We start from the raw sequence: 25,047 nt of genomic DNA, 5'->3' as shown, positions 1-25,047 counted from the left end.
AGTCAAACATCGCTTCATCTTGTGCAGCAGGACAGACAACAGGACAACATGAGCAGATCTTCAGGTAACACGGCAAACCTTTTGTGTAATATGCTTTTTAATTTGGTGCCATGCAATATTTGTTTTGATCAAATTTGACGCCATTACTGCAACGTCAATATTTCATATGTGCATAATTGACTTTTTGTCCCCCCTTTTTTTTCTCTCTTTTTTTTTTTTTTTTTTACATTTTCGTGTGATGTTAAATCAGGAAATGTTGATTTAAAAAGATGAAAGAAAGGCGTGACCCTAATTTCCAAAAGGCAGAATAAAACAACTAGTATTTTGGTCGAGGAACAATTTCCAAGCTTCTTTTTATTTCAGTGTTGAGAGTTTGGTCATTTTATCAGGAAGAGCAGAGTCTGTTATATCACAGAGATCTAATTTTATTGACTTTCTCTCAATGTTTTTTTCCCACTCGAGCAGATTGGGTTCCCTCCTTGTGGATGGACACTTTTGATGAATTGCTGGAGGACGATGAGCTGGATTATGGAGACGAGTGGAGTCTCCGCTTTAACTACGGCCTGACAGACAAAGTCACCAAGGAGGAGAGGAAGAGAGGCTGGAAGATCTACAGCCTCTGTGCACATGGAACGTATGTATTTTTCTATATTCTCAAAGTATCAAGATATAACTTTAAACTATACACAGTGACATTCAGGTCACTGAATAGTAGTTGGCTGAATATACAGGTTGTCTTGTTGTGCTTTCTCAGACACTTCCTCAATCTTGTTGCAACTTCATGCCAGGTCACATGATGGAATGAATGTGTGATAAGGAGCAAGTCATGTGCATTGAAACAGTGTCATCCTGTGGAAAAACCTGGTACTGCACCCTGGTTAAAGAGGGCTAGTCATCCAGTTTAACGCAACTCAGAAGATGTGATTCTCACTTGAAGTAAAAGTAGCAATACTACAGTGTAAAATACTTTAAAAAGTATTAGCATCAAAATACATTTGAAGTACCAAACCTAAAAGTACTCATTATGCAGAATGGACCATTTCTGAATCTTGTATATATTATTTCTGGATTATAACTAGTGATGCATTAATGTGTACATCACTTTAATGTTGCAGCTAGTAAAGGTGGGATTAACTTTAATTACTTTATATACTGCTGTGAAGCTTCACCTATAATATATCATCATGTATTAGTTTATTTATATTTTGTATTAATAATCAAAATCAAACTAGTAACTAAAGCTGTCAAATTATTGTAGTGGAGTAAAAAGTACAATATTTGCCTCCAAAATGTAGAAATATAGATTAGCATAGAATGGAAATACTCAAGTAATGTACAAGTACCTCAAAATTGTACTTTCAAAACCTACAGTACTTGAGTAAACATTCCACCACTGGATTTGACCCACAAAGTTATGGGAATGTTGACCCTTTTCAATCGAAATGTTTAATAATTCATAAACTTTTCAGAAACATTCATAACTTACATGTATAGCTGCTGGCCCTCAGGTAGAATCTCACTGACCGCGTGAAGCTCTGTACTTCTGACCCTCATTTACTGTCTTCTCTTTTCCTCACAGTTTCCAGTGTGCATCCTGCAAGAAGACCTGGTCTTCAGCACGGGTGGTGTTGTTGTTCCACTACCGGCTGCGGAGTGACCGGGGGACAGTGATCATGCGGCCCTTTGGACAAGCTTGTCGCACTTGCCAAAACAATACGTTTCGTCTCCCTGGTTTTTCCACGACACAGGTGGAGGAAGCCTTGCTCAAGCTGATCCGCAAAATCCGGAAGAATTGCTACGGAGATGACGACTACGCTGATAATGATAGTGGCTCTACCGAGGTGCCAATGAGAAACAGGAAACCACATGAGGCTTCCCTGTGTGAGGCTTGCATTATGGGCATTTTCTGTAAGGAGGCTGACTAGAATGTGTGTGTGTGTGCGTGCGTGCGTGTGTGTGTGAGGCAGAGACTGACAGTGACAGGTTGTTTGCCGGTTGGCTGAGATGGTCCTTTGCAGTTTGGACATGCCCTTTTTTCTACTATTTCAAAGATGGTTAATGTAGGATAATACTCTGTTGTGAAAATGTTAATGACCAAAGTTTGTACCTTTTTTGTTTTTAGGGTTAGGGTTAGTGTTTGATAGGGTTTGTTGGTACTAATAAAGGCTTTAGTTTGACCATGTTTTGTTTTTTGTATGGAGGACAAGTGGTGGAATGTAAGTAAGTACATTTACTCAACTGCTGTACTTCCATTTCATACTACTTTATACCTCTGCTCTAAACAAATATTGTACTTTTTCCTCCACAGCCTTTATTTGGTAGCTGTGTGACTAGTTACTTTGCAGATAAAGATTTTACATGCGAACAGATGATCTACTGATTAAATATATGGGAGTTATAAATTAACCTATCCAAGCTAAATGACCTCCACCTCAACCAGCTACAACATTAAAATTCTCGTTATGTATTCATACGTCAGTATTAACAATCGAATGATATAATACAGTGGTTCGCCACCTGGGGGTCAGGACCTCCCAAACTGTTGTTGGATCAAGGGCCAAAAAGGTTGGAAACTGATGTTATGTATATTAATATAATTCACGGGACATTTTTATCCGAAATGTTTTCCACTTATATTTCAACTTAAGCAGGTTCATGGTTGTTTACATTACCTTATTCCACACTGTCGTACTGTATCATATGTATTCTGTTTCAGTTTTTGCTTAATTTAAGTTAGATGATGTTGATGGCCGACCTGCTTGTTAAGAAGTTAAATCTGTCAGAAACAAATAAATATATGCATTTTCTGTTTTAAAATGTAAAATGTTTCTCGGCAGTTGTTCATTTTCCAAACTATTACGTTTATATTCATATATATAAATATTAAAACTCACCTGTTATATCAAATACAATTTTATAAAAAGGTAACAATAAGAAAACAGTAAACCAAACAAAACCACCCAGCGAACCCAGATAACCGACCAATCAGGTGAGAGCCCTCCGTATGACAGATGGTGCCGAGCATGCGCAGTACGCTTTTCTCTTTGGCAGCCACAACAACATACTGAAGCGATCCAGTCAGTCTCGCCCCTCCACTCTCGGCAGCATCATCGTCCCCGCCGGGTCCGGTGGCTGAGAGGATGGTTCAGCGGAAAAGCAGCCGGGGATGCGAATGACAGTGATAAGATAATGGCCCTCGATTTACGAAGGTTTCCGAATGTGCGACTAGTGACCAAGTGAAACGACCGTGTAAGTAAAACGGCGGAGATTTGCTGTTGTCCTGCTGTAGGGGAGGTATAGTTGAGGCTAACATAACGCGCTAACGTTAACCTGAGAGGGAGACGGTTTGCTAGCTTCGGTAGCGGCAGGAAGGTAGGGTGCTTTGGGTGTTAACGTTTTCCCATGCGGCAGCCGTGGGGAAACGTTCACACCCAACGTAACGCGTTTTTATGGGCAGCATTTCGGGCAACCTACACCTAACCCTCGCTTTCCAGTCGGGTTAGTAATTCACACAGACTGTCAGTGTGTTGAACAAAGGAGCTTTAACCGAGGGGCCGCATGGACAGAAACATGCAGAGAGAAGTCGGCTGCTGTTTGTTTTGTGCTCCATTTCATGCTGACACACTTCTTCAGGGGTAACCACACGAGGTCTGACCTGAATATTGAGCTGATACACGGTGACCTAGCTAATTTTGGTAAACGCCGAAGTGCTATTGAAGTAACTTGCACTGTATCTCCTTATGCAGCTCTTGCCTGACTTTGACTCCGTCATGTAAGTTTTATGTCAGTTTTGACAACCTGACTTTGTCAGTTTATACAGGAGCATGATCCACCCACACTTGGACTGAGGTGTTTGAGTGGATGTGTGTCAGCTGACAGTAAGTTTTGGTTACTGTAATGATACCACAGTGGGTGGTTTCTGTGTTAAAGACATGTGATAGTGATGATAACAGAGTAGTAACTGTAGATTTCACTTTAAAGTGCTGCCAGGTAGGGTTGAAATGCTGTGCTCTTGTTTGAATTTCTTTCAGTAAAGTCTATGACCAGCTGGACTGTTAAAGCTTCATCATCATAGAGCTGAGATACATATCAGTATGATATTCATGTCTTGATATGACCGCTACTAATGATTGTTTTCATTAGATATGAAAGGATTAGTCAGTTAGTATATCAGCAGAAAATTATATTTTTTTGTAATCATATAGTAGTATAGTGGTCATTTATCAAGCATAACTGCCAAACACTCCCAGGTTCAGTCTGCTCAAAACTACGGATTTGCTGCTTTTCTCTGTTTTATATAATTGTAAATTTAATATCTTAAGAACTTTTTAAGACATCATCGTTGACTTTAGGAAATTGTTATGTCCATTTTAATTTTCTGACATTTTATTGACCGCACAATTACGCATTTATTTGAGAAGATAATTGTTTAAAACTTTCTATAATGACAATAATGGATACTCACAGACTAATCTGACTAATCATTTTAGTCTATAAAATGTCAGAAAATATTGCCCAACACAACTCCCTAGAGCCCAAGGTGAAGTCTTCAAGTGTCTGGCTTTGTTCAGCCAGCAGTTCAAAACCGAATTTAAAATGATATAAAGAAAAAAGAAAATCTTCACGCTAGAAAAGTTGGAACCAGAGAATGATTGGCGTTTTTGCTTGGAAAGTTGTTGATTGATTTGTTGACTAACCATTTAAGCTCTAACTCCACGAGTATGTATGAAAAACACCAAGACGGTCACACCCTAAATATCATCACAAATTGCGGTAATGCTTGTAAAATGTTGTGATGTGTAATTTTGTCTAAATGTGTTTGTTGCTGGCTGAGAGTGCCATGACTTCAAGCAGGAATCATCAGACAAGATTTCTAGACAGGATTCACGTGTTTGGGATTCTTGAGCTCATGAGTCATTAAGTCTCGATTATCACATTGCCAAAAATAGGGAACACCATATGTACAAGAGGTCTACTCTGTGTAGACCTGTGGTACAAGTGTAACTTTAAAAATTTAAATCATAAACATACCTTTTGTTCCTGGCTGGATTTAAGGCTAATAGGACGAGTGTCCGGTCAACAAGGAGTGACACACTTCCTCAGCCTCACTCCACCCGACCACTAAGTGACGTGTAGGCTCAAAGAGCTTTCGTAATAGTAGATAATTGCACTGTCACTGCCAAGAGCAAATAGCAAGACTTGCGATCCCTGAAATTCCAAAGTTCCTCCATGTCCCAACTTCCTGTCCTTATTTAGTATGAGAGACAGAGAGAGACTGGCGGAGATACACAGAGGAGTGAAGTGAACTGGAAGTAAACCAGTGTGCACAAAACAGAGAGCCAAGCAGACAGACTGACCTATTAACTATAGTAACCCACCACCCCTACCACCCCTCTAGATATACACACACAAGATCTGGTCTACTGCATGCATCACAGAAGCAGAACTTCCAAGATGTTGGCTATTATTCGCCAGCGGTAGCAGCTTCTGCGCGGCCTTTATGCCTCCGTCTGTCAGTGTGTATTTTCTCTGTCTGCGTCCCTGTCTGTCACTGTATAGAAATGGGAGGCAGAAGAGGGGAGGCAGCCAGCCACGTTATTCAAATGTTCCAGAGCCCGGCCAGCCAGCGGCCAACTGTAGCCTGGGCTAAAAGAGGCTCTTTGTGAGGGCCAGACAGATGGCCATAGAATGAAGACTGTAATGATACCCTCAACGGCCCAATACACACACACAGACACACTCACTCACATACAGACTCCACTCATTATAGGATGTAATGGTGTGTGTTTGTGTGTTAAAGACAGGACAAACTGTGTATGTGTTTGTGTGTGCGTGTAAGAGAAAGAAAGAGGGAGAGGTGGGGAAGACGAGGAAGGAAATGAAGCAGAATACATTGTCACATTGATAAAGACAGTGATTATGTACTATGTGACAAGAAAGAGTGTATTTCTTTCTCATATCCACACTGTTACTCTTGTTTTGCACGTTGTTTGTATTTTTGTATTTTCTTGTGATATTTAAAAATGCTTGTCATGCAAATAAAGTGAGCAGAGCATGATAACTTGTGGATCTACAGCAGGTTTCTAAGCTGTTGCTGTCTGGGAGAGTAAACTGTAGCAGCTGTAGCAGACATAGCTGTGATTCTTGTGATTCTTTGGTTTAAGCGCCTGAGAGGCAAAAGTAAAACTAGTTTTGGCCCAGCGCATTAGTGCTGCATGGTTTAACACACTTAGACTCTCATATATCCAGTAGCAGACAAGCATGTAAACAGTCTTAAATAAGCAAATTCCCCTCAAACGCAAGCTAACTGGACTCACAGTGGCTAGCTGTGTTAATATTGACTGTGCCTTTTCATCAACTGACTAACAAATCGATGGCTTGGATATCATTAACCCCACCCTCTCGCCTGCCCTCTTTATAATTATTTCTCGGTCTTTCTAGCTTCTTTCTTCTGTCCCTCCGTTCTGTCCTCTATTTCCGGTAAAATAACATCCCAACACATCAGCTGATTGATGGATGGACTGATTTATTGAGCTTCTCTTTCTCTCTCTCTCTCTCTCTCTCTCTCTCTCTCTCTCTCTCTCTCTTTACTTCTTTTCTTCCAACTTCTGTCTTTGTACTTTTTCCTACCTTCACCAGCCTTTTGTTCCCCCCTCATTCTAAAATTTTCCTCATGTCCCTCTTTCCACCATCCTTTTCCTCTAATCAATCTTCCCCTCTCTCTCTGTCTTACTTACAGGGCAGGAAAACACTGAACCATGTTGCTCTAAGTTGTGACCTGTGGTGAACGGGGGAGGAGGAAGAGGAGGAGGAGGAGGGCGGGCAGGCAGGCAGGCAGACGGGCTTCTGCCACAGCTCCTTTTAGGCGGTCCTTTGCAAGCTTGAAGCCATGGGCAACACAGCCACCAAGTTCCGCAAGGCCCTGGTGGGTGGCGACGAGGCCCTGGCCTGGCAGCTGTATGAGGGAAACCCTCAGTTCAGGGATGGCCTGGACCCGAATGCATCGTACGGAGAGCAGTACCAGCACAACACGCCCCTGCACTATGTCTGCCGCCACGCCATGACACGTCTGCTGAGGTAAAAAACATGTTTTTTAGTTTGGATTTGGTTGAGAATAGCAGAGGTGTTGATTGAATTCAGCAGTCATTTTAAAGGCTGTGGCTTGTAGTGTTGTTAAGCAGTTATCCAATACAGTTACGAAGGCAGTTATGCAAGTGAGTCATATTAAATTGAATAACAATTAGCAGTATGTCAGCTTTAATAGATTTCTATGGGTTTTAATAATTGTGTTTTCAAGGCAAGTAAAACAACTTATTGCACAGAAGTCCAAAGAGGCCAGTCGCATATAAATGTTATGATAAATTATGTTACAAGGGGAAAAGTCTCAAAAGTCATATTGACATATGCCAGACACAGAAAGAGTGCGTTAGCCATGAGGAACATTGGCAATCAGTCACAATTAGACCCACACTGGCACTGATTAACAAATAAAGTACAGCCTCAAAAAGGACCAATTACTGGAATGAGCAACTGTGAGAGTCTCAACAAAGAGCAAACATGAAAGGGCCACTCCACCGATATTACACATGAAGTTCAGTGTACTCGTCACGAGGAGTGCTGCTCAGCCTGTGAAAACACCTGTATAATGGTCTCCTGTGGTTCTGGAGGAGCTGATCAAATAACTCGAATCATTTCATCAGGGTTATCTCAAACAGGGCTTCACATTTATATCAGATTATATCAGACATTCAGTTCGTTGCAGCTTGTCCCTTACTAGGGACTAAAAGTCAGGACGTCTCTGCTTCTTCTTTGTAGACGCTCACCGTTTTTTTTTAAAGCTCTTTCTTCCCTTCGACTTAATGAAAGTGCAATGCTAAATCACTGCAGTGCCGTTTTAAGAGTGTGAACAGATTTGAATATACTGCGTGATTATTGTGCTGTAAGGAGTTTCATGCATATTTGCTTGAAACAGGTGTACACACACACACACACACACACACACGCACACACACTGTGTTTAGAGAAACAATAAAGGGGAGTCACTGAGTCTAACACAACCTAAAAGAAAGGGGTCAAACAAAAAAACATACAGAGAGCAAGACACCAGTGTGTCCTTTTACCCCCTGCAGGGATAATCAGGCTGCTGGCCATGACCGAGACAGCTGATTCAGTGACTCAATAGCTGTCCTCACCTCCTCCTCCTCCTCGCACTCTTCCTCTCTCTTGCCCTTTCTTTCCATGATTACGGGGGGGCAGAGGAAGCTGTTTGAAAAGGCCAGTCAATTATCTGTGCATCTGCATGTGTGCACACGTGCGTGTGTGTTTTGAGGGGGGAAACTGTGACTCCACAACTGCTTAATGCATCTGAGTCTGTGAATATAACACAGTGAATCAATTGCTGCGCTATTTGTGTCCCTTCCTACTAACCTATAATGGGCCAGAGAGGCGTGCTGAACGCAGTGCTCTGCTCCTGATAAGTATCAGAGGAAATGCTCCTTTGTTCCAGCAGCTTGATTGGACAGAGGCAAGCGGAGAGACGACCGAGAAATCTCAGACAAAATAAAGACTCATAGAGGACAAGCGTGGGCTGGTAGATGCAGAGTCTGTTTTTCAGATTATTTTTAACATGTATCTGCTCCATGTTTATTCGCTCTCCTCTAGTCGTCTCCGTGGGTTGGATCGGCTCGTAATCCCATGAGATGTGCAAACTGGGAAATCACAAGTAGACCTATTACTGGAAAAATGGGTGTAGTTCAGGAAGTGTAACCCTTCCTCAACAACAACTGAGAACACAGTCTAGAAATATTAGAAATATGTAAATAACAATTGATTTCCTGTTGTTTGAAGAAAATAAAGCAGATGTATTTGTCAACATACAGCAACTTCCCTGAAACTCCCCTTTTTGTGAGGGCCGTTTGATTCCTCTTTGGTCACACATCAGAAACTAATTCAGTATTTCAGTGTGAATTGCACCGTTTTAACCCTCGTCCAATTACTGTACGGTCTGAACAGCTTTAGTGTTCGACAATTGCAGCTAAACGTATGACATCCCCTAGCCTGTTGTTTCTAGTAGACCGATATTAGGGCCATCCATCCTGAACATGGGGCTTTGTGTGTGTGTGTGTGTGTGTGTGTGTGTGTGTGTGTGTGTGTGTGTGTGTGTGTGTGTGTGTGTGTGTGTGTGTGTGTGTGTGTGTGTGTGTGTGTGTGTGTGTGTGTAGTTCGGGGATGCTGGGTTGAAGTTGAGAAGGGAATAATTAGTGATTATTGCTGTGTGGGTGAATTGGCAGTGCATTGTCATTAGGGGGAGGCTGCAGGGGCTTGTGGCTGACAGGATGAGAAGGTCAAAAGTGGAAGAGCAGGACAGCAGTGGAAGAATAGGCTGAAAGGCTGCACAATAAGGAAGCATTCAAACACTAATTCAATAGTGGCTACTGCTGCTGTGTCCATACTGCAGAGCGAACAGAGAGGGAGAGAGGTATTGCCACATTTTTTGTATGTGGAAGTCCAATGACATCCTATCATGCAGCTGTCATAGGATAATGTAGAAGAGGATGTCAAATGGAAGAAAGACGAAAGACAATGGGAAAGGACATTGTAGAGGAGGAGGAAAAAAGTCTAGGACAGGAAAGGAGAGGTGGAAGTTTTCAAAATGATGGGAAAGAAACTTGAGGAAAAAACAGAGTAGGTGGAGCCAAATGAAAGAGCAGAAAGCTAATCAGTAAATGGAGGTTTTGACAGACAAAGAGCAGAGAAAAACTATTTACTAAACAGAACTGCAACCACAGCCAGGCTCCCAGTGCAACTGGCACATCCATCACTGTGTGTGTGTGTGTGTGTGTGTGTGTGTGTGTGTGTGTGTGTGTGTGTGTGTGTGTGTGTGTGTGTGTGTGTGTGTGTGTGTGTGTGTGTGTGTGTGTGTGTGTGTGTGTGTGTGTGTGTGTGTGTCCGCCCGCCCGCCAGCCAGCCAGCATGTCCATTATCTCAGAGATGTTAAACAGAAATAGTCAATATTCTGCCATCCTTCTTCTCCTCCCTCTCTCTACACCAATGCTCATCTCACAATCCATCTTACCATCATACTTTATCCTCATGTCATCTCCACTCACCCCTCCATCTACTCCTTCCTCCACATCCGTCTGTCTCTTAAGTGTGCTCCACTCTTCTCCTCCACCTAATCTTTTCACCCTCTGATTGAAGCCTTCTTCCTGTTGCTGTCAGTTCTTTCTTCTCTTTCCACCTCACCTCTGAACTTGTTTTCTCCCGAAGCCTTCTTCTATTTCATTTAGTCCTGTCTTTCTCGCCTGCAACCGTGTAGGTCCTTCCTGTTCAGTAAAGAGGGGAACCCCAACAAGCGTAACGTGCACAACGAGACGTGCCTCCACGTGCTGTGCCAAGGCCCACAGATCCTGCTGCTGTCAGAGGGAGCGCTGTCACCCCGACTGGCCCGACCCCAGAGGGATGAGCAGCGTCGCGCTGACTGCCTGCAGGTGTGATTCAGTGTACAAACTCGCACATTGGTGTAAAAAAGTGTGTTATTTAATGTTGTTGCTTTCTACAAAGCTGACATACAAATAATGTGTGGTTACTTGTGGGTTCCCTGCTGATAGATGATCCTGAGCTGGACCGGGGCCCGGTTGGAGGGAGGCCAGTACGAGAAGGCCAATGTCAACGCCACCGACAATCACCACAGCACCTGTCTGCACTACGCTGCCGCTGCAGGCATGAAGAGCTGCGTAGAGGTGAGAGAAAGTGTGTGTGTTGACCACCAAACTCACTTTAGGATGAGCTTCATTTTCTGTGTGGCAGATCTGTCTGTAAAATCCAATCACACAGAGCATAGTCAGAGAAATCTGCAGAGAGTATTATGCCAGGCCTTGCATCAGGAGCATCTGCTTTGTGTTTCATTACTGTCGGATCCAAGCAGTGCTTCCTCCCTCGTTTCTTGATTTAGGCAGAAGATCCACTTCCTGAATTGAAAATTGAGCTCAACTCTGATATGGGCAGCCTGGGGAAAAATAACTCAGACATTATCCTTCCAGATAAAAAGTTTGAACACATTTCTTCACTTCCACATTCCCTCTCTTCTTTTCTCTTATTCACCTATTTCATAAACTGTCTGTCGACACCTCAATCTTTCTCCATTTTACCAAACTTCCTTTTGACTTTTGACTTTTGTTCTCTTCCTTATCGTTTTTCTTCTCTCTCTTCCTTTACATTTCACTCTTCTTCCCTTTCTCGTATATCTTTTCTGTTTTTCTACCATCACGTCTTTGTTTTCTCTTTCTCTCTTCTCCCCCTCCTCCTGTTTTCTCTTTGTCTGCTCCACTCGCTCTCGCCTCTCTCTTCCTTTGTTGTCTTTTGTTGCAAGTTCCTTCAATTTCTTGTTCCTCTCCATTATCCATTTCTCTCCTTTTTTCTCTCCCATTCCTTTTGTTCTCCCTTTTCTCCCTCCTCGTCCCTCTCTCTAGCTGCTAATCCAGAGCGAGGCGGACCTTTTTGTGGAGGATGAGGACAAGTTGACGCCATGTGACCACGCCGAGCGGCATCACCACACCGAGCTGGCCCTTAGCCTGGAGTCACAGATGGTTTTCTCCTCCTCTTCAGCTCAGCAGTCAAACACAGACGCACATGGTGAAACCAACCTGCTGCAATACAAGGAGGTGAGACCACAGTTACGAGATCTGGGGGATTCCTGCTGGACTTTAAGTGAATGTGTTATTTTTAATTCTTTTTAAGGTCACGGATCTCAGTAAGTCGGTGTCGCAACTTCAAAATATTCACTTCACAGGGAATGTCCTTACAGTGGTGGGACACATTGAGCGTTTTCCTGTTAATGTAATTTTTATGATTTATTATTATCATTGTGCTAGTGTTAATGTTCCCCTCTCATAATGTCAAATAAACTACACTAAAAACTGTGTCAGGTGCTTACAATTTCATGTAGAAAACAAGAATTTTAAAATTGATTACGTGTCAGTTGTTAACTTTTATGGTCATGGAAACTATTGCAGATAGTCATGAAAAAGTTGTGTGTGCCACACATCAGCCTGTGCTTACAGAGGGAAATGTAATACACCATTAACACAAGTAACAACTTCTTTTTCTTAAACACTGAAAAATCACGTGAAGTTAAAAATGTAGACGGTAACACTTCCTTAAGACACACACAGACTATTTGTTTTTAACTTTCTGCTCCAAGATGGTAACACACAGGGTTATGGGTTAGGGATAGGACAATGAGGACATTGTTGTAAATCCAGGTACATTAAAACAAATGGGAGACCAATTGTGCGATGAATATTTTAAAGGTGTTATTATCTTACTCGTTCATGTTCATCCGGCGTAGGATTTACTTTTGCTGAGTTCAGCCAAGAAATGTCGATTTTTTTTTTGTGTTCTGTATGCGTGTCAGTGATTGCATTGCTGGACAAACTGAGCAGATAAAATTTCTCACTTATCTGCATCGAACGTCTCCACAATGCCTGTAACAGAATCATTACCACTCACCTTCAAATGTCACAAGTTCTCTCTTTGTAGGTCACAACTCACACTGGTTGTTAATAGTATAGTAATACACGTATACGCATGCACATGCACACACACCTTGCCTCATGCTTCTCAGGATCTTAGTTAAACAGAGGGCAGAAGCACAGTCTTCTAGCAGCGGCTGCTGCCAACTGATAGCAGTTTGATCTTCCCTCCTGCAGCCAAATCTATGTTAATACTTAATCTCCCTTTCCCACCACCACCAACCCCCACCCCCGCTGACCCACATCTTTGTCCTGTTCTCTTTTTCACTTCCTTAAACATCTCAATCTCATACTTTTCTTGTTTTTTTTTTTAAAATAACTTTCTTCTCCTTCTCTTTCTGTCTTAACATCTCTTCCCCTGACCTTCCCTTTCTCCCCATCGCTTTTTCTCTCTCTCTCTCTTTCATTTCTCACTCCTCTTCCTTTATTTCTCTCGGTATCTTCCTAACATTTCTCCTACTCTATATCCTTTCAGCCTTATGAGGGACTGAAGCTTCAGGACCTGCGCAGGCTGAAGGACATGCTGATCGTAGAGACGGCAGACATGCTGCAAGCCCCCCTCTTCACTGCTGAGGCCCTGCTCCGAGCACATGGTGTGTGTTTGACACTGTCAGTGTGATTGCAGTATTCAGAGAAAATTACATACATATTTCTGCCTCTAAACTTGTGTCTCTCTCAGACTGGGACAGAGAAAAGCTTCTGGAAGCCTGGATGTCAGATGCTGAGGGCTGCTGCCAGCGCTCAGGTGTGGCCATGCCCACCCCACCACCCAGCGGATACAATGCCTGGGACACCCTACCCTCACCTCGCACCCCCAGGACCCCGCGCTCACCCCTCACACTCACTCTCACCTCCCCGACCGACAGCTGCCTCACACCTGGAGAGGAGGGCCTGTCTACGGTGAGACACCCAGTGCTGACTTAAATAGGACAAGTTTTTATCTTAATTAACTGGTGAAGATGCACCAAATCTGAGGGTTTTTGAAACCTAGTTTTGTGAACGTAATTATTTATGATTAGTGAGGGATTACTGGGCAGGTTGTGGTGACAGGATTACTGATATTTCCCTTCAGAGCCATATGTAGTGAATGGTAGTGAACGGTTGTCTTTATTCTAGTTGAGTTTTTGACAGGCTGCCAAGTGTCTCATTTGTTAGATTATAGCAGGTTAATGTCTAATCTAACTAGAGCAAAAGGAGGTCATAGGCCATCTTTCTAGAAAAAATTCTTGTTTCTGTTCTTTGTAGTTGCACATAAGCATCAGCCTCTTGTCCACTGTTGCTGTTGAGGCAGGTGTAATCACACATCCAGTACTTGTGTGCTTGCAAATCCTGGCTGAGGTTTAACGTGAGACTTGTAGAAGTTAAGGGATGTTGGGGTATATTTTAGGAGCTGCATGGGATATTTGATATTACTTAAAGTATGATGGCAGCTGTGTGGGCCTTTGGAAAAATAGAAATAGGTATTGGATGTCCATAATATCACAGCATGATTACGATTACAGGTCTGTTATATTGTTTTACATCATATTCTAAAGAATATTATGGAAAAATTAATGGAAAATATGATAATTTATTAGGAATCAGTGTGACATCAATAAGTGTCGGACAACATCTGAATATCATGTAACGTGTTGATCTTCTGTCTCCCTGCAGTGTGGAATCTGTCTCTGCTCTATCTCAGTGTTTGAGGATCCAGTGGACATGTCCTGTGGACACGAATTCTGCAGAGCATGCTGGGAAGGGTAGGGAGTTGTGTTTTGTGTGTGTGTGTGTGTGCGTAAATGCTCCTTCATACTTAAGTGTGTTTGGACATTTTAATGTCAACTTTCCTGTGTGCATACTTGTGTGTTTCTCAGGTTCCTCAATGTAAAGATTCAGGAGGGTGACGCTCACAACATTTTCTGCCCAGCCTATGAGTGCTACCAGTTGGTGCCGGTGCATGTGATCGAGAGCGTGGTTTCCAGAGAGATGGACCAGCGATATCTACAGTTTGACATCAAGGTAAAAAAAGCCATACAGATATTTCTGTTCATGTTGTCATTAAGGCTCACCACGGCTAAGTTAATGCCCCTTGTCCATTTTCTTGCTGCAAATTTGTATTTTTTTCGTTTTTTTGGCATTTCTGAATCACTTCTCCTCTTTACATTCCTTCCTGTCTTGTGCTCTGTTCTTCCTCCTCTACCTCTATCATTTATCTGTGCCCCCCCGTTGCAGGCTTTTGTGGAGAACAATCCCGCCATCCGCTGGTGTCCTGCAGCACGCTGTGAGCGGGCGGTGCGGCTCACCCGACCAGGCCCCGGGGACAGTGACCCACAGAGTTTCCCCCTTCTGCCCTCCCCAGCTGTCGATTGTGGCAAGGGCCACCTCTTTTGCTGGTACACTTCAGGATTTATTGGCTGTATACAAACATACAATTATGCACCTCTCACTGTCAGAAATACAAACACTTGACATTGACGTGTCATTTAGAAAACCCAGTGTCTAATTTTTCTCAGACAAATCTCCCTTATTCAGATACAGGCCAATAAAGTCTTTCAGCCACACACGTTTTCCCTCCATTCATTTTATACTTGCACACTCAACCCAGCTGGAAGAAGAGGCCACTGTGTTGAACAACATGGGCATTATTGTTCACTCGGGGCTTGACAGCATTAACCAGTCTTGTTTTTTGAAAACTATGCTGTAAATACCAACAAAATATTTGTTATCAGAAACTTGTTGTGACTTAATTGTTCTGTGCCTTCCTCTTATCTTTCTGCCTATCTTTCTAGGAATGAGTGACAAGTTGTTAAGATAAGATAATCCTTTATTTATCTCTCAGCGGGGAAATTTGCATTGTTCCAGCAGCATACAGGATAGTGCAATGGAGACCTAAGCAGAAAATCAAGATATAATAAATAAAACTGTTATAAAAAAACTACTACAACTAAAAAAAACAACTGCAGTTTACCAAGTTACAAGTTCACAAGAAATAAAGGTAAAGGGATTGTGCTGTATTGTACATAGAGAGGTGTAGGTATTGCACCATTTTTACATTCAGAGTATGTGGATTGTCCTTTCCGGTGTATGTGGTCTACTGGGAGCAGTGCTGATAAAAAAGCCACTTATGTTATGCTTTAGTCTCATTGCATTTTACTGTACCTAATTCTCTGTTCATCGCCTTTCCCTGTCTACAGGGAGTGCCTTGGCGAGGCTCATGAGCCCTGTGATTGTCAGATGTGGAGGAACTGGCTCCAGAAAGTCACAGAGATGAAGCCTGAGGAGCGTAAGTCTGATCCTGTGTCGTTTGTGTTTCAGTGTTACTGAGGATCATTTTAGCTGCACCTCAGTAAGCTGGCTAAGACATTTTTTGTACCTATTAGTCATGGACACCCCAAAATATGTTTTTAAAAAAAAATAGGTAGCAGCGTTGTGGCAGGTTATATTATATATCATTGATATATGCCAAATGTGTGTGCTGGAGGGTGTATCTGCAGGGCAATTGAGATGTTACGGATGTGTGTGTGTTTGTGTGTGTTTTCCTCAGTGGCAGGTGTGAGTGAGGCCTATGAGGATGCTGCTAACTGCCTGTGGCTGTTGACCAACTCCAAACCGTGTGCCAACTGCAAGTCACCCATTCAGAAGAATGAGGGCTGCAACCATATGCAGTGTGCCAAGGTACACACATTAATCTCTCTGTCAGCTGTGTGTCATCATTTGTATAGAGAATGAGTTCTGGTCTCTTGACTATTGATAATTCTATATTTTATATGAAATTATGAAATGAACTCTGCTCTCTCTCTCTCTGTAGTGTAAGTATGACTTCTGCTGGATCTGTCTGGAGGAGTGGAAGAAGCACAGCTCATCAACAGGAGGCTACTATCGCTGTACTCGCTATGAGGTCATCCAACAGCTAGAGGAGCAGTCCAAGGAGATGACTGTAGAGGTATAAACGAACACTCGATTGATCACACACTGATACAAACATGCACACAAACCTGCTCACATTCCCACCTGCAAGAACTGCTCCATCACCTGTCATACATTATTGAAGCACATGTTCTTATGCCCTGCAGCATTTCATGTACTCACACACACACTGAGACCAAGACATTTAAATTAAATTCTTTTTGTTACAGGCAGAAAAGAAGCACAAAAGTTTTCAGGAGCTGGACCGTTTCATGCACTACTATACTCGCTTCAAGAACCATGAACACAGTTACAAGGTAATACCCTCTCAACATGTACACACACATTTACAACAAATTAAAGCCTGAATTTCCAAAATGCAACTCAAGACGCTTATTATAATCTGATGATCGTGTGTATTCTCTCTTCTCGTCTGTTAGTTGGAGCAGAAACTGCTGAAGACGGCTAAAGAGAAGATGGAGCAGCTGAGCAGAGCTTTCATTTGTCGTAAGTCTCTCTTACACTGATCTCAGCCTGTTGTTGCATCAGAATGGAGTTTGAGTCTGATTGTCAGCTGCTCAAGTATGATCCTTTCAACCGATACGAGGTGTATAAAGTATTTTGTTTTGTTTTAATCATAATACATGAATCCTATCTGCATTTTAATGCTGGCTAGCTTCTATCTTATTATTCTTAACAAAACAGGAGATTGAGGTTGTCTTTGTCTTTGTTTGGCTAACTTTGTGTGTGTGTCCGCCCTCTCGTGTGGTCCAGGTGAAGGCACGCCTCCAAACACACGGTTCATTGAAGACGGTGTGTGTGAGCTGCTGAAGACTCGGCGCGTCCTGAAGTGCTCTTACCCGTACGGCTTCTTCCTGCAGCAAGGCAGCACCCAGAAAGAGATATTTGAGCTCATGCAGGTAATCTAATACACATCTGTGACATGTACGTATACTCTGCGAGAACAGGACTAACAACTTTAAAGCCCCTCCAGTGATCCCTAACGACTGCTGTGTTAATTCGACCACACAGGGATAAACTGGTTAGAACAAGCTATGTGTTGTTAGTAAATGCTGTGGCAATCTGACCGTTAGGTTTTGTATTTCTAAAATACAAATTGGTATTTTGGCCTGATGGTGATGCCAGACAACGGGTCAGGGGCCAACAAAATGATCCTCTGACGACTGTGAATATTCATACTGATATTCTTGGGAATTCAGCTCGTCGTTGCTGAGATACAAATGACTTCCACAACATTTTATTCACTTACTGTATACAATTAATATTCTTCAGACATTTTGCACAAACCTCTCTTCAACATTCAACATTTCATAAGATACCAAGTTAAGATTTAACCTTAATTCCAAAGTTTAAAATCTGTATTTTGGATGTTTTGGCCAAGATTAGAATTGAGTTTGTTTAGCTAATATTTTGTTTTGTTTCTCATCACAAATCACTAATCGAATTCGCGACATTATTAAGGAAATGAATTTTGAGTATTGTTATTGTATGTAAGATACTTGCCTCACATTTTCTCACTTGTGGTAACTTGAGGATTGTATGATAATGTTTCTTTTAGTCACACAGAGTGTTGAGATTGTGGTGATTGATATTAAGTAGAGTTAAGCAGAGCAGAGCTTTGCCAAAAATATTTGAACCATCAGGGGTCCATTTCATCTATTTGACACTTGATCAGGCTTAAAATTGGATAAAAGTCTCCTGTGAGATAAAGAATACTCAAAATATACTCAGCTCATGACTTATCTATAGTAGGAGTTAAATATGAGTTGCAAATCCCTCTTTAAATTAGAATTTCCAGTCTCTGAGCTAATGGAAGATAATGCTGTCGTTTGTTTCCTCCCAGACGGACCTGGAGATGGTGGTGGAGGATCTGGCCCAGAAGGTCAACCGGCCATACCTGAGGACGCCCTGCCACAAGATAATCAGCGCAGCACGTCTGGTGCAGCAGAAGAGGCAAGAATTCCTGGCATCAGTGGCCCGAGGCGTCGCTCCCAACGATTCTCCTGACCCTCCCCGCAGGAAGTATGGACGAACACACTTGCACACACTCAGTACATCTTAAAAACTACACCGAAACTGAAAGTTATCTGCTTCTTGTGTGTCACTGTTAGCAAACGTGCTTGTGTTTGCTTTTGTTTCAGTTACCCTGGAGGATCATGGGACTGGGAGTACCTTGGCTTTGCCTCCCCTGAGGTAAAGAAACTCCTCCTGTCTCGCCATAACTAACTGTTTTGTTCTGCTAACTTTCTGGCTCATGCCCAGCTAATGTTATTCCCTAAACCTGCGCTTAGTGACTTAAGTCAGCGAATGCATGACTACGGCTGCAGCTAACTTAGTTTGCTTATGTGTGTTAAGATGGGGAGTCGTCACTCTGTACTGGGAGCAGGAGATCAAAGAGAGAGACTGTCACAGGTAATGCACCTTAGTTCCAGCATTTAGTGCATATGCATGAGCTGAATTCTGTTTTCTGTGCTTGAGATTGTAAACCTGCGCGATACAAAACAGACTTACAACACAGCTTTTGGAGTTTTGTAATAACCCAGTTTGAATCACCCCTTTGGCAGGATTATGCTGACATTCAGTACCGTCGTAGACACAGGCCACGGCGCAGAGGAGACATGCTGAGTCTGCACAACCTTAGAAGCAGCAGCAACACACCAGAGACCAGCAGGAGGAGTGACAACACAGGTCTGGAAAATGAACGTTCTATATAATAGTCTTACATAAAGCTCTTTATTGCAAACAGGATTATCCAAAAGGCAAAATGGTGTATATACAGTGTGGGGCATGTTAAACCATGTTCATGTACATTTTCACTTGCGGGTAGTACCATATACAGCAGACAACAGATATATATATATATATATTAAGCACAATCTACGGATCCCAATTCAGCTCCATTCTTTGCCTTTACTCATAAATTTTTACTTGTCACTACACCAGCCAACCAGAAAATGAGATTTTAAGTTACTGCTCCATAAATCTGGTCTGGTCGAAGCACATAGAGGCATTGACCACTGGGATCAATTGACCTTCGAGCTAAACAAAGCAGCCCTGGTTTCAATGCAACATTTTGTGTTCCAGAAGGTCCAGAGAGAAATGAGGGCCGCAGAAAAGCGCTGGGCTCGCTGGATGAAGATGACCCGAACATCCTGCTGGCCATCCAGTTGTCCCTTCAGGAGTCCCGCAGAGAGCGAGGCCTGGAGGGAGGCTTGGAGAGAGGGATGGAGGGGAGAGTGGAGCTGGAGCGTGGACTGGACAGAGGACAGGAGAGGAGGCTGGGTCCTGCGGGAGACCTGGGTGATGTTGCTTTGCACTCTCTCAACACAGACGGTCCTCCTGGAGCCAGAGGCTCCTCCTTCCCCACGTCTCTCCTGGATCCTCCTCGCCCCCCTAACAGGACAGACTCCACCTCCCAGCCTCCCACGTCTAACTCGCTCCCCCTCCCTCCCCCTCCTCCCTCTCTCAGTGCAGAGCTGCTGGAGCTGGGAGACAGCCTTATGAAACTGGGGAACATAACCATTCCTTATGACCTGGACGCACACACACAGGAGCAGCTCTGCTCCCACCACACATACAACCACAGTACTCTCACTGCTCCCTACACCACTGAACCTGCTTACAGCGACTGCAGCCATAGACAAGACCAGAACACACTGAGCACTCCATATGTGCTCGACCATATCACCATCACAGACCCTCGCTACGACAGCAAAGAGCAGAGTTACTGCCACTCCAGTGGGCGTTTGGCTGAGGCTGAACACACTGCCTCCTGCGCACTTGAACGCACCCAAAACCCCGCCCATCCTAGTTCATATGACCGGGAGCACGCAGCCACGTATGACAGCACCCCTAAACCAGACAGCTCTTACAACCCCTGCCCAGAACACAGTAGCTCTTACACTCAGGAGCGTCCTGCCGCCTACGCTCTCAAACGGCCCTCAGACCCCCAGCCCCCTGCCCAGTTGTGCCTCCCATCTCCAGAGCTCGAGCCGGAGCTGCTGCTTTCACCGGTGATCCCCCCGGGGGGTCCATTCACCCCCAGCGACCCTCAGAGTCTGGAGCCCCTGGACCCCACAGCCAGTGCCCAGCTGCTGGACAACATCATGGCCTGGTTTAACAACAACATAAACCCCCAGAACAACCCCCAGAGCCTGGCCCTCATCCCCTCCCCACCCACCACAGAAACCGACTCCTCCCCTGACACGCACACTGAGACTGAGTCAGAAAGCCAGACCTCCAGGGACGTGACCCCCGCCCCGATCTGGCAGCCCCTGGAGGGTGAGCCAGAAGTGGACAGAGGGCCGGCGAGTCCCCGTCTAGGTGCTGCGGGCGCGGAGGGCCCTAAGACAACGAGGCCCAACACTCTGGACCTGGAAAACAGAGAGGCCTGCGAGGAGGGTGTGGATGCAGGGTGTGTGGCGGACCTGTCGCTGGACGAAGCGCACACACACCCGTGCTCACACTCCCAACGTGGAAACAGTCCCACACACACTGCCCCGGCCACAGAGAGAGACTTAGACCTCATCCTTCAGTTAGAGGGGGACCAATCACCTGAGGAGTGGGAGGAACAAGTACACCTGGTGTGACAGCGACAGGACGGACAGGACGATGTGGAGAGAGAAGGTTGAGCCAAGTAAAGGAAGAGAGAGGGAGAGAGAGAGAGAGAGAGAGAGAGTGTGTGTGATGGAGGTGAAAGAGGAAAGAAAATCAAAGACTGGGAAATCTAGAGAGAAGCACTGATGGAAAATATAAGATAAAACGGTGATGCCTCAATGAAAGATGTCGGTCTTTGGGAGTTGAGTGTTTACTGTGTGTATTATACTGTATCTAGAGAGGACATAAAGCCCTGCGGACTTTGTCCAGTAAAGATGATGTCATACGCATTTTGATTTTCTTTTTTTAAAAGTGCTTTTGTCTGCTCTAAAAAACAGACAATCTATTCTTTGAAACAAATTAGTGTTTAAAACAGAGTACATCAATGGAAAGCTACTGATATCATAACACATAAAAATGCTGCACATTGTTTTGGGTTTTTTTGTTTCTCCATTTTATTTATTCCCTGCCTCTGGTATTTGTCTTCTCAGTTTGTCCAGGGTGAAGTTTTGGTGCTGAAATCCAGACTTGCCTCGTATTCCCACACTTTACACACTGACCCAACCACGAGCCTGTTCAGAGCTCCTAGAGCCAAATATGATGATAACTGTAACCTTGGAGCTTGTTTAGCGTACTGTACAATCAGAGGGCCTAATTCTGATTTTTGGACCTTCATGCACACTGTGCCTGCTTTGTTAGAGAGCCTACTGATCTTTCCGATACACCTGTCTGCTCAGTAAATGTCACGCTAGTACAACATGCTTATCTGGATTTTATGACAGCGATATATCTTTTGTAATACTCCAGTGATCATAGAAGAGAAGCTGTCTTGTGCCTGTGCACAGGGAGGTCACAGGTCCGTCTCGGCTACAGAGCAGCGCCCTTAAGAGTCGGTAGGAACTCAGTGTCTTGCTCAAAGGCACTTCAGCATCATGGGTGCTTGTTGTCAGGGGGAATTGAACCCTCTATTTTTCTTGCTCTCTGCACCACCCTGCTACCCATTCCAAATAATTCTGTCTTTATCAGAGATGAGCCTTCATCCATATTGCTGTGTTTTACAATTGTTTTGGCTCAGTTTTCACAATGTGCAAAACTCTTCACATAAAATGCTTCAAGTCAAGATCCTGTTGGCCTCAAAAGTGACATAAAATACATCTGTATCAAACTAGGTATCAGAGATTACTTAGAGGTGTCAATCACTTGCGAGTTTAATCATTAATACGCTACTGTAAGCATACAACATTAAACCGCCATTTACACTACTGTACACTACACTACTCAGTACATTGAAACATTTTGAGATTTGACTTCCTTTTTTTTCCCCTCCTTTCCCGAGCAATTTTATTGCAACGCTGCTCACCAGAATGTAAAGACATGTAATGTTAAAATCATGTTAGAATCAATTCAGTGATCTTTATGCTTCGTTTAGTATTTGTGTCTCTGCACATCGAAACTGTTGTGAACACTGAGCCAAAGCAACCAGACAATTCTGTAAATGGAAACACTCATATGTTTTTGTCATATCTATTCCACTACTGATGGCTAGTACAGTGTGCTGTTGACAGATTGGAGATGGGTTGGGTTTTTACTGTAATTTATCCTTTTAAAAAAAAAATCCTTTATTCTTTATTATAGAGATTACATTTCTTCCAGTTGAGACCAGAGTTGTTGGGTCTGTGTGCCTTTTGTTTCGTATTTGTTTATTTGTTGGTATTTATTAGTGTCTTTACTTTTTAAACATGCTAAACAAAGTTGCTGATAAGATAATGGAGAACATGCCACCATACACTGAGGTTCTTGATGCACATTAGTATAGTTTGTCCTTGTCTTTCTTTATCTTATCCCCACAGAAGCAGTGCCCTAGTTTCAGCCATTTTACTTGATCAAAAACTACGTGAAGCTACGTGAAAGAATCCATTTGTCAGTTATTTACATTTAGAGTTTCATCAACAACCACTTAATCTGAAAGTTGTTTTGTTTTTCTAAGGATCTTGAATCTTGATCCTGGGTTGTCATTCAGCCTTTATCTTAAAATCTTTATTGGCCAGCTGTAATGTTTACAAGAGAATTAAACACTGCCTGTTGTGTTGAGATACGATTTGGTGCTTTGGGGATTGAAATGATGATAATGGAGTGTTTTAATCATACTTTTCCGGGCAGGCCACACAAAAAATATCCTGTCTAAGAGCAAATTCTGATTTTGATGAAATGTCTCCCTCTACTTTACAAAAGTAGCCAGTTATACAGAACGTGATATGCAATCAAAAATGCATCACTTATAATTGATAGTTTGAGTTTTAAGCTTGTTTAAAGTGTGAGGTCTGGAGTGCTCCACTGAAATGATCCTGACTGTAGAGGAAGTGACAAAAAAACCCTAAAATAACACCTTTCCCTCTCCGTGTTGAACATTAAACTGTGAAGGTGCTGGACAGTGTTGTAGGTGCCGATGAAGACATTTCATGAAGCCTAGTGAGATGTGAGGGCAGCTTGTGACGCCCATAACGTTTCAGACATTGTTTCCTGAGGAATGGCTTATTTAACACGACTGCACACATTTGTTTTAGGTTGCATGGTTGCAACAGGAACACAATGGAAGCACTGAGTCCAGAGTCTTTTAATTTGCACAAGCATGCTGTTTATGTGTTGAACTAATCCAGTGCTATCAGGCAAGATGTGGAGGACTGATGAGTGCGGCTTTTATTATTATTATTATTATTATTATTATTATTTTTTGTTTTGTTTTACTTGATTTAGAAATGGATTTATGGTGTCAAATGAATGGTCCTGTGCCATTTTGTACTCCATATATATATATATAATGTTTATATTTTAACGATCCCTCAACCAACCACTTCAGAATTCAAAAAAATGAAATTGCACTCTCATAGATTATACTTGATACATTCCCTGTCGGTCCATAAGAGAGGTTTGATGTGTGGCCAAAACTGTAAATGAAAGTGTCAGTGCAAAGTTTACTCTCAATAAAAAGAACTGAAAGTGTGTTGCTGTGTGATTTTTTTTTAAGTGCTCTCTGTCAGTGATTTCCAAAACCAACTCAACAAAAATTGGCAAAAGAAAGAATAGGCTGCTTCACATGTTGCTGTTTCTCTGATCGGTCCGATCACAGCATTGTATACTCTATATGTGAGGATTCCTTGTTAGAGCTGTAAGGCTAGTTATCAACAACATGCCAAACATGATTAAATAAACTACATACTTTTTAAATGCATAAATAATCTGCAGCGGTACAACTTGTTGATGACATTCAGGAACAAATCTCATTATGGGTCACACACAACTTGATCATTATATGAATATTGAACTGTTTGACTGTTGTCAAGTAAGATCAGAAATTATATTAATTGATAATTTTGTCAGTTTTAATAATTACTCCAAACAGTCCTACTACCAGTGACACTACTGTACCCATCAATACCTTAGTGATGAAAAAATACTCAGTTAAACACTCTTTAGCAGCATCTACTGGCAGCCAGTGGAAACTACAACAACACCAGCAAACTTCTTCCAATTAAATTTCGTTTTAAAGCACATTCTGTTGGGATTTCCCATTCAAATTTCAAACTTATTATCTGTACTCCAGACACACAATAAGAGTGTGTTTAACAGTTGTTTGTTAGTTGTTGATAACACATTAAAGATCCTTTAAAGCCAATGAAGTGAAAGAGATTAACATATATATTAACACACATATATATATATATATATATTGAAAATCTTAAGTAGAATCAAGGAGAATTTCATGTCAAAGTAAGAAAAGGATAGGTATAAATAATAAAATTCATTTTTTGATATGGTACTGTACCTGGACTCAAATCTGAAGCTGCTATATATTTATAGTGGAGTATTTGTAAGTTAAAATGTATAATAATTAGTTTAGTGATGAACGTTTAAACCATATACTTTTCATAAAGGGTTATATTATATCCAATTACTGTATATAAAGGATTATTTGTATACAGTATGGTATATATAACTTGACGCCACTCAC

General features: G+C 42.6%; 2 protein-coding genes across 2 annotated transcripts; both read left to right on the top strand.

Annotated features, from left to right (window-relative positions):
* Window positions 1–2,785, top strand: LOC139299066 (receptor-transporting protein 3-like). The gene is made up of 3 exons (XM_070921949.1): window positions 1–64; window positions 466–634; window positions 1,580–2,785. The coding sequence occupies exons 1-3, from the start codon at window positions 49–51 to the stop codon at window positions 1,923–1,925; spliced, it is 531 nt and encodes a 176-aa protein (XP_070778050.1). The 5' UTR covers window positions 1–48; the 3' UTR covers window positions 1,926–2,785.
* A 4,104-nt stretch (window positions 2,786–6,889) lies between these two features.
* Window positions 6,890–22,030, top strand: LOC139298773 (ankyrin repeat and IBR domain-containing protein 1-like). Its single transcript, XM_070921533.1, has 20 exons — window positions 6,890–7,077; window positions 10,319–10,490; window positions 10,611–10,742; window positions 11,472–11,663; window positions 13,009–13,126; window positions 13,213–13,433; window positions 14,187–14,275; window positions 14,390–14,534; window positions 14,748–14,908; window positions 15,710–15,798; window positions 16,060–16,190; window positions 16,324–16,458; window positions 16,652–16,738; window positions 16,862–16,928; window positions 17,196–17,341; window positions 18,286–18,464; window positions 18,584–18,635; window positions 18,798–18,854; window positions 19,007–19,130; window positions 19,527–22,030. The coding sequence occupies exons 1-20, from the start codon at window positions 6,890–6,892 to the stop codon at window positions 21,029–21,031; spliced, it is 3,990 nt and encodes a 1,329-aa protein (XP_070777634.1). The 3' UTR covers window positions 21,032–22,030.
* Window positions 22,031–25,047: the final 3,017 nt, after the last annotated feature.

Source organism: Enoplosus armatus, chromosome 16 (assembly GCF_043641665.1).
Source record: "Enoplosus armatus isolate fEnoArm2 chromosome 16, fEnoArm2.hap1, whole genome shotgun sequence".
NCBI classification, from domain to species: domain Eukaryota; kingdom Metazoa; phylum Chordata; class Actinopteri; order Centrarchiformes; family Enoplosidae; genus Enoplosus; species Enoplosus armatus.
The sequence above is the reverse complement of the archived record's forward strand: the minus strand, read 5'-3'. Positions and strand labels throughout refer to the sequence as shown.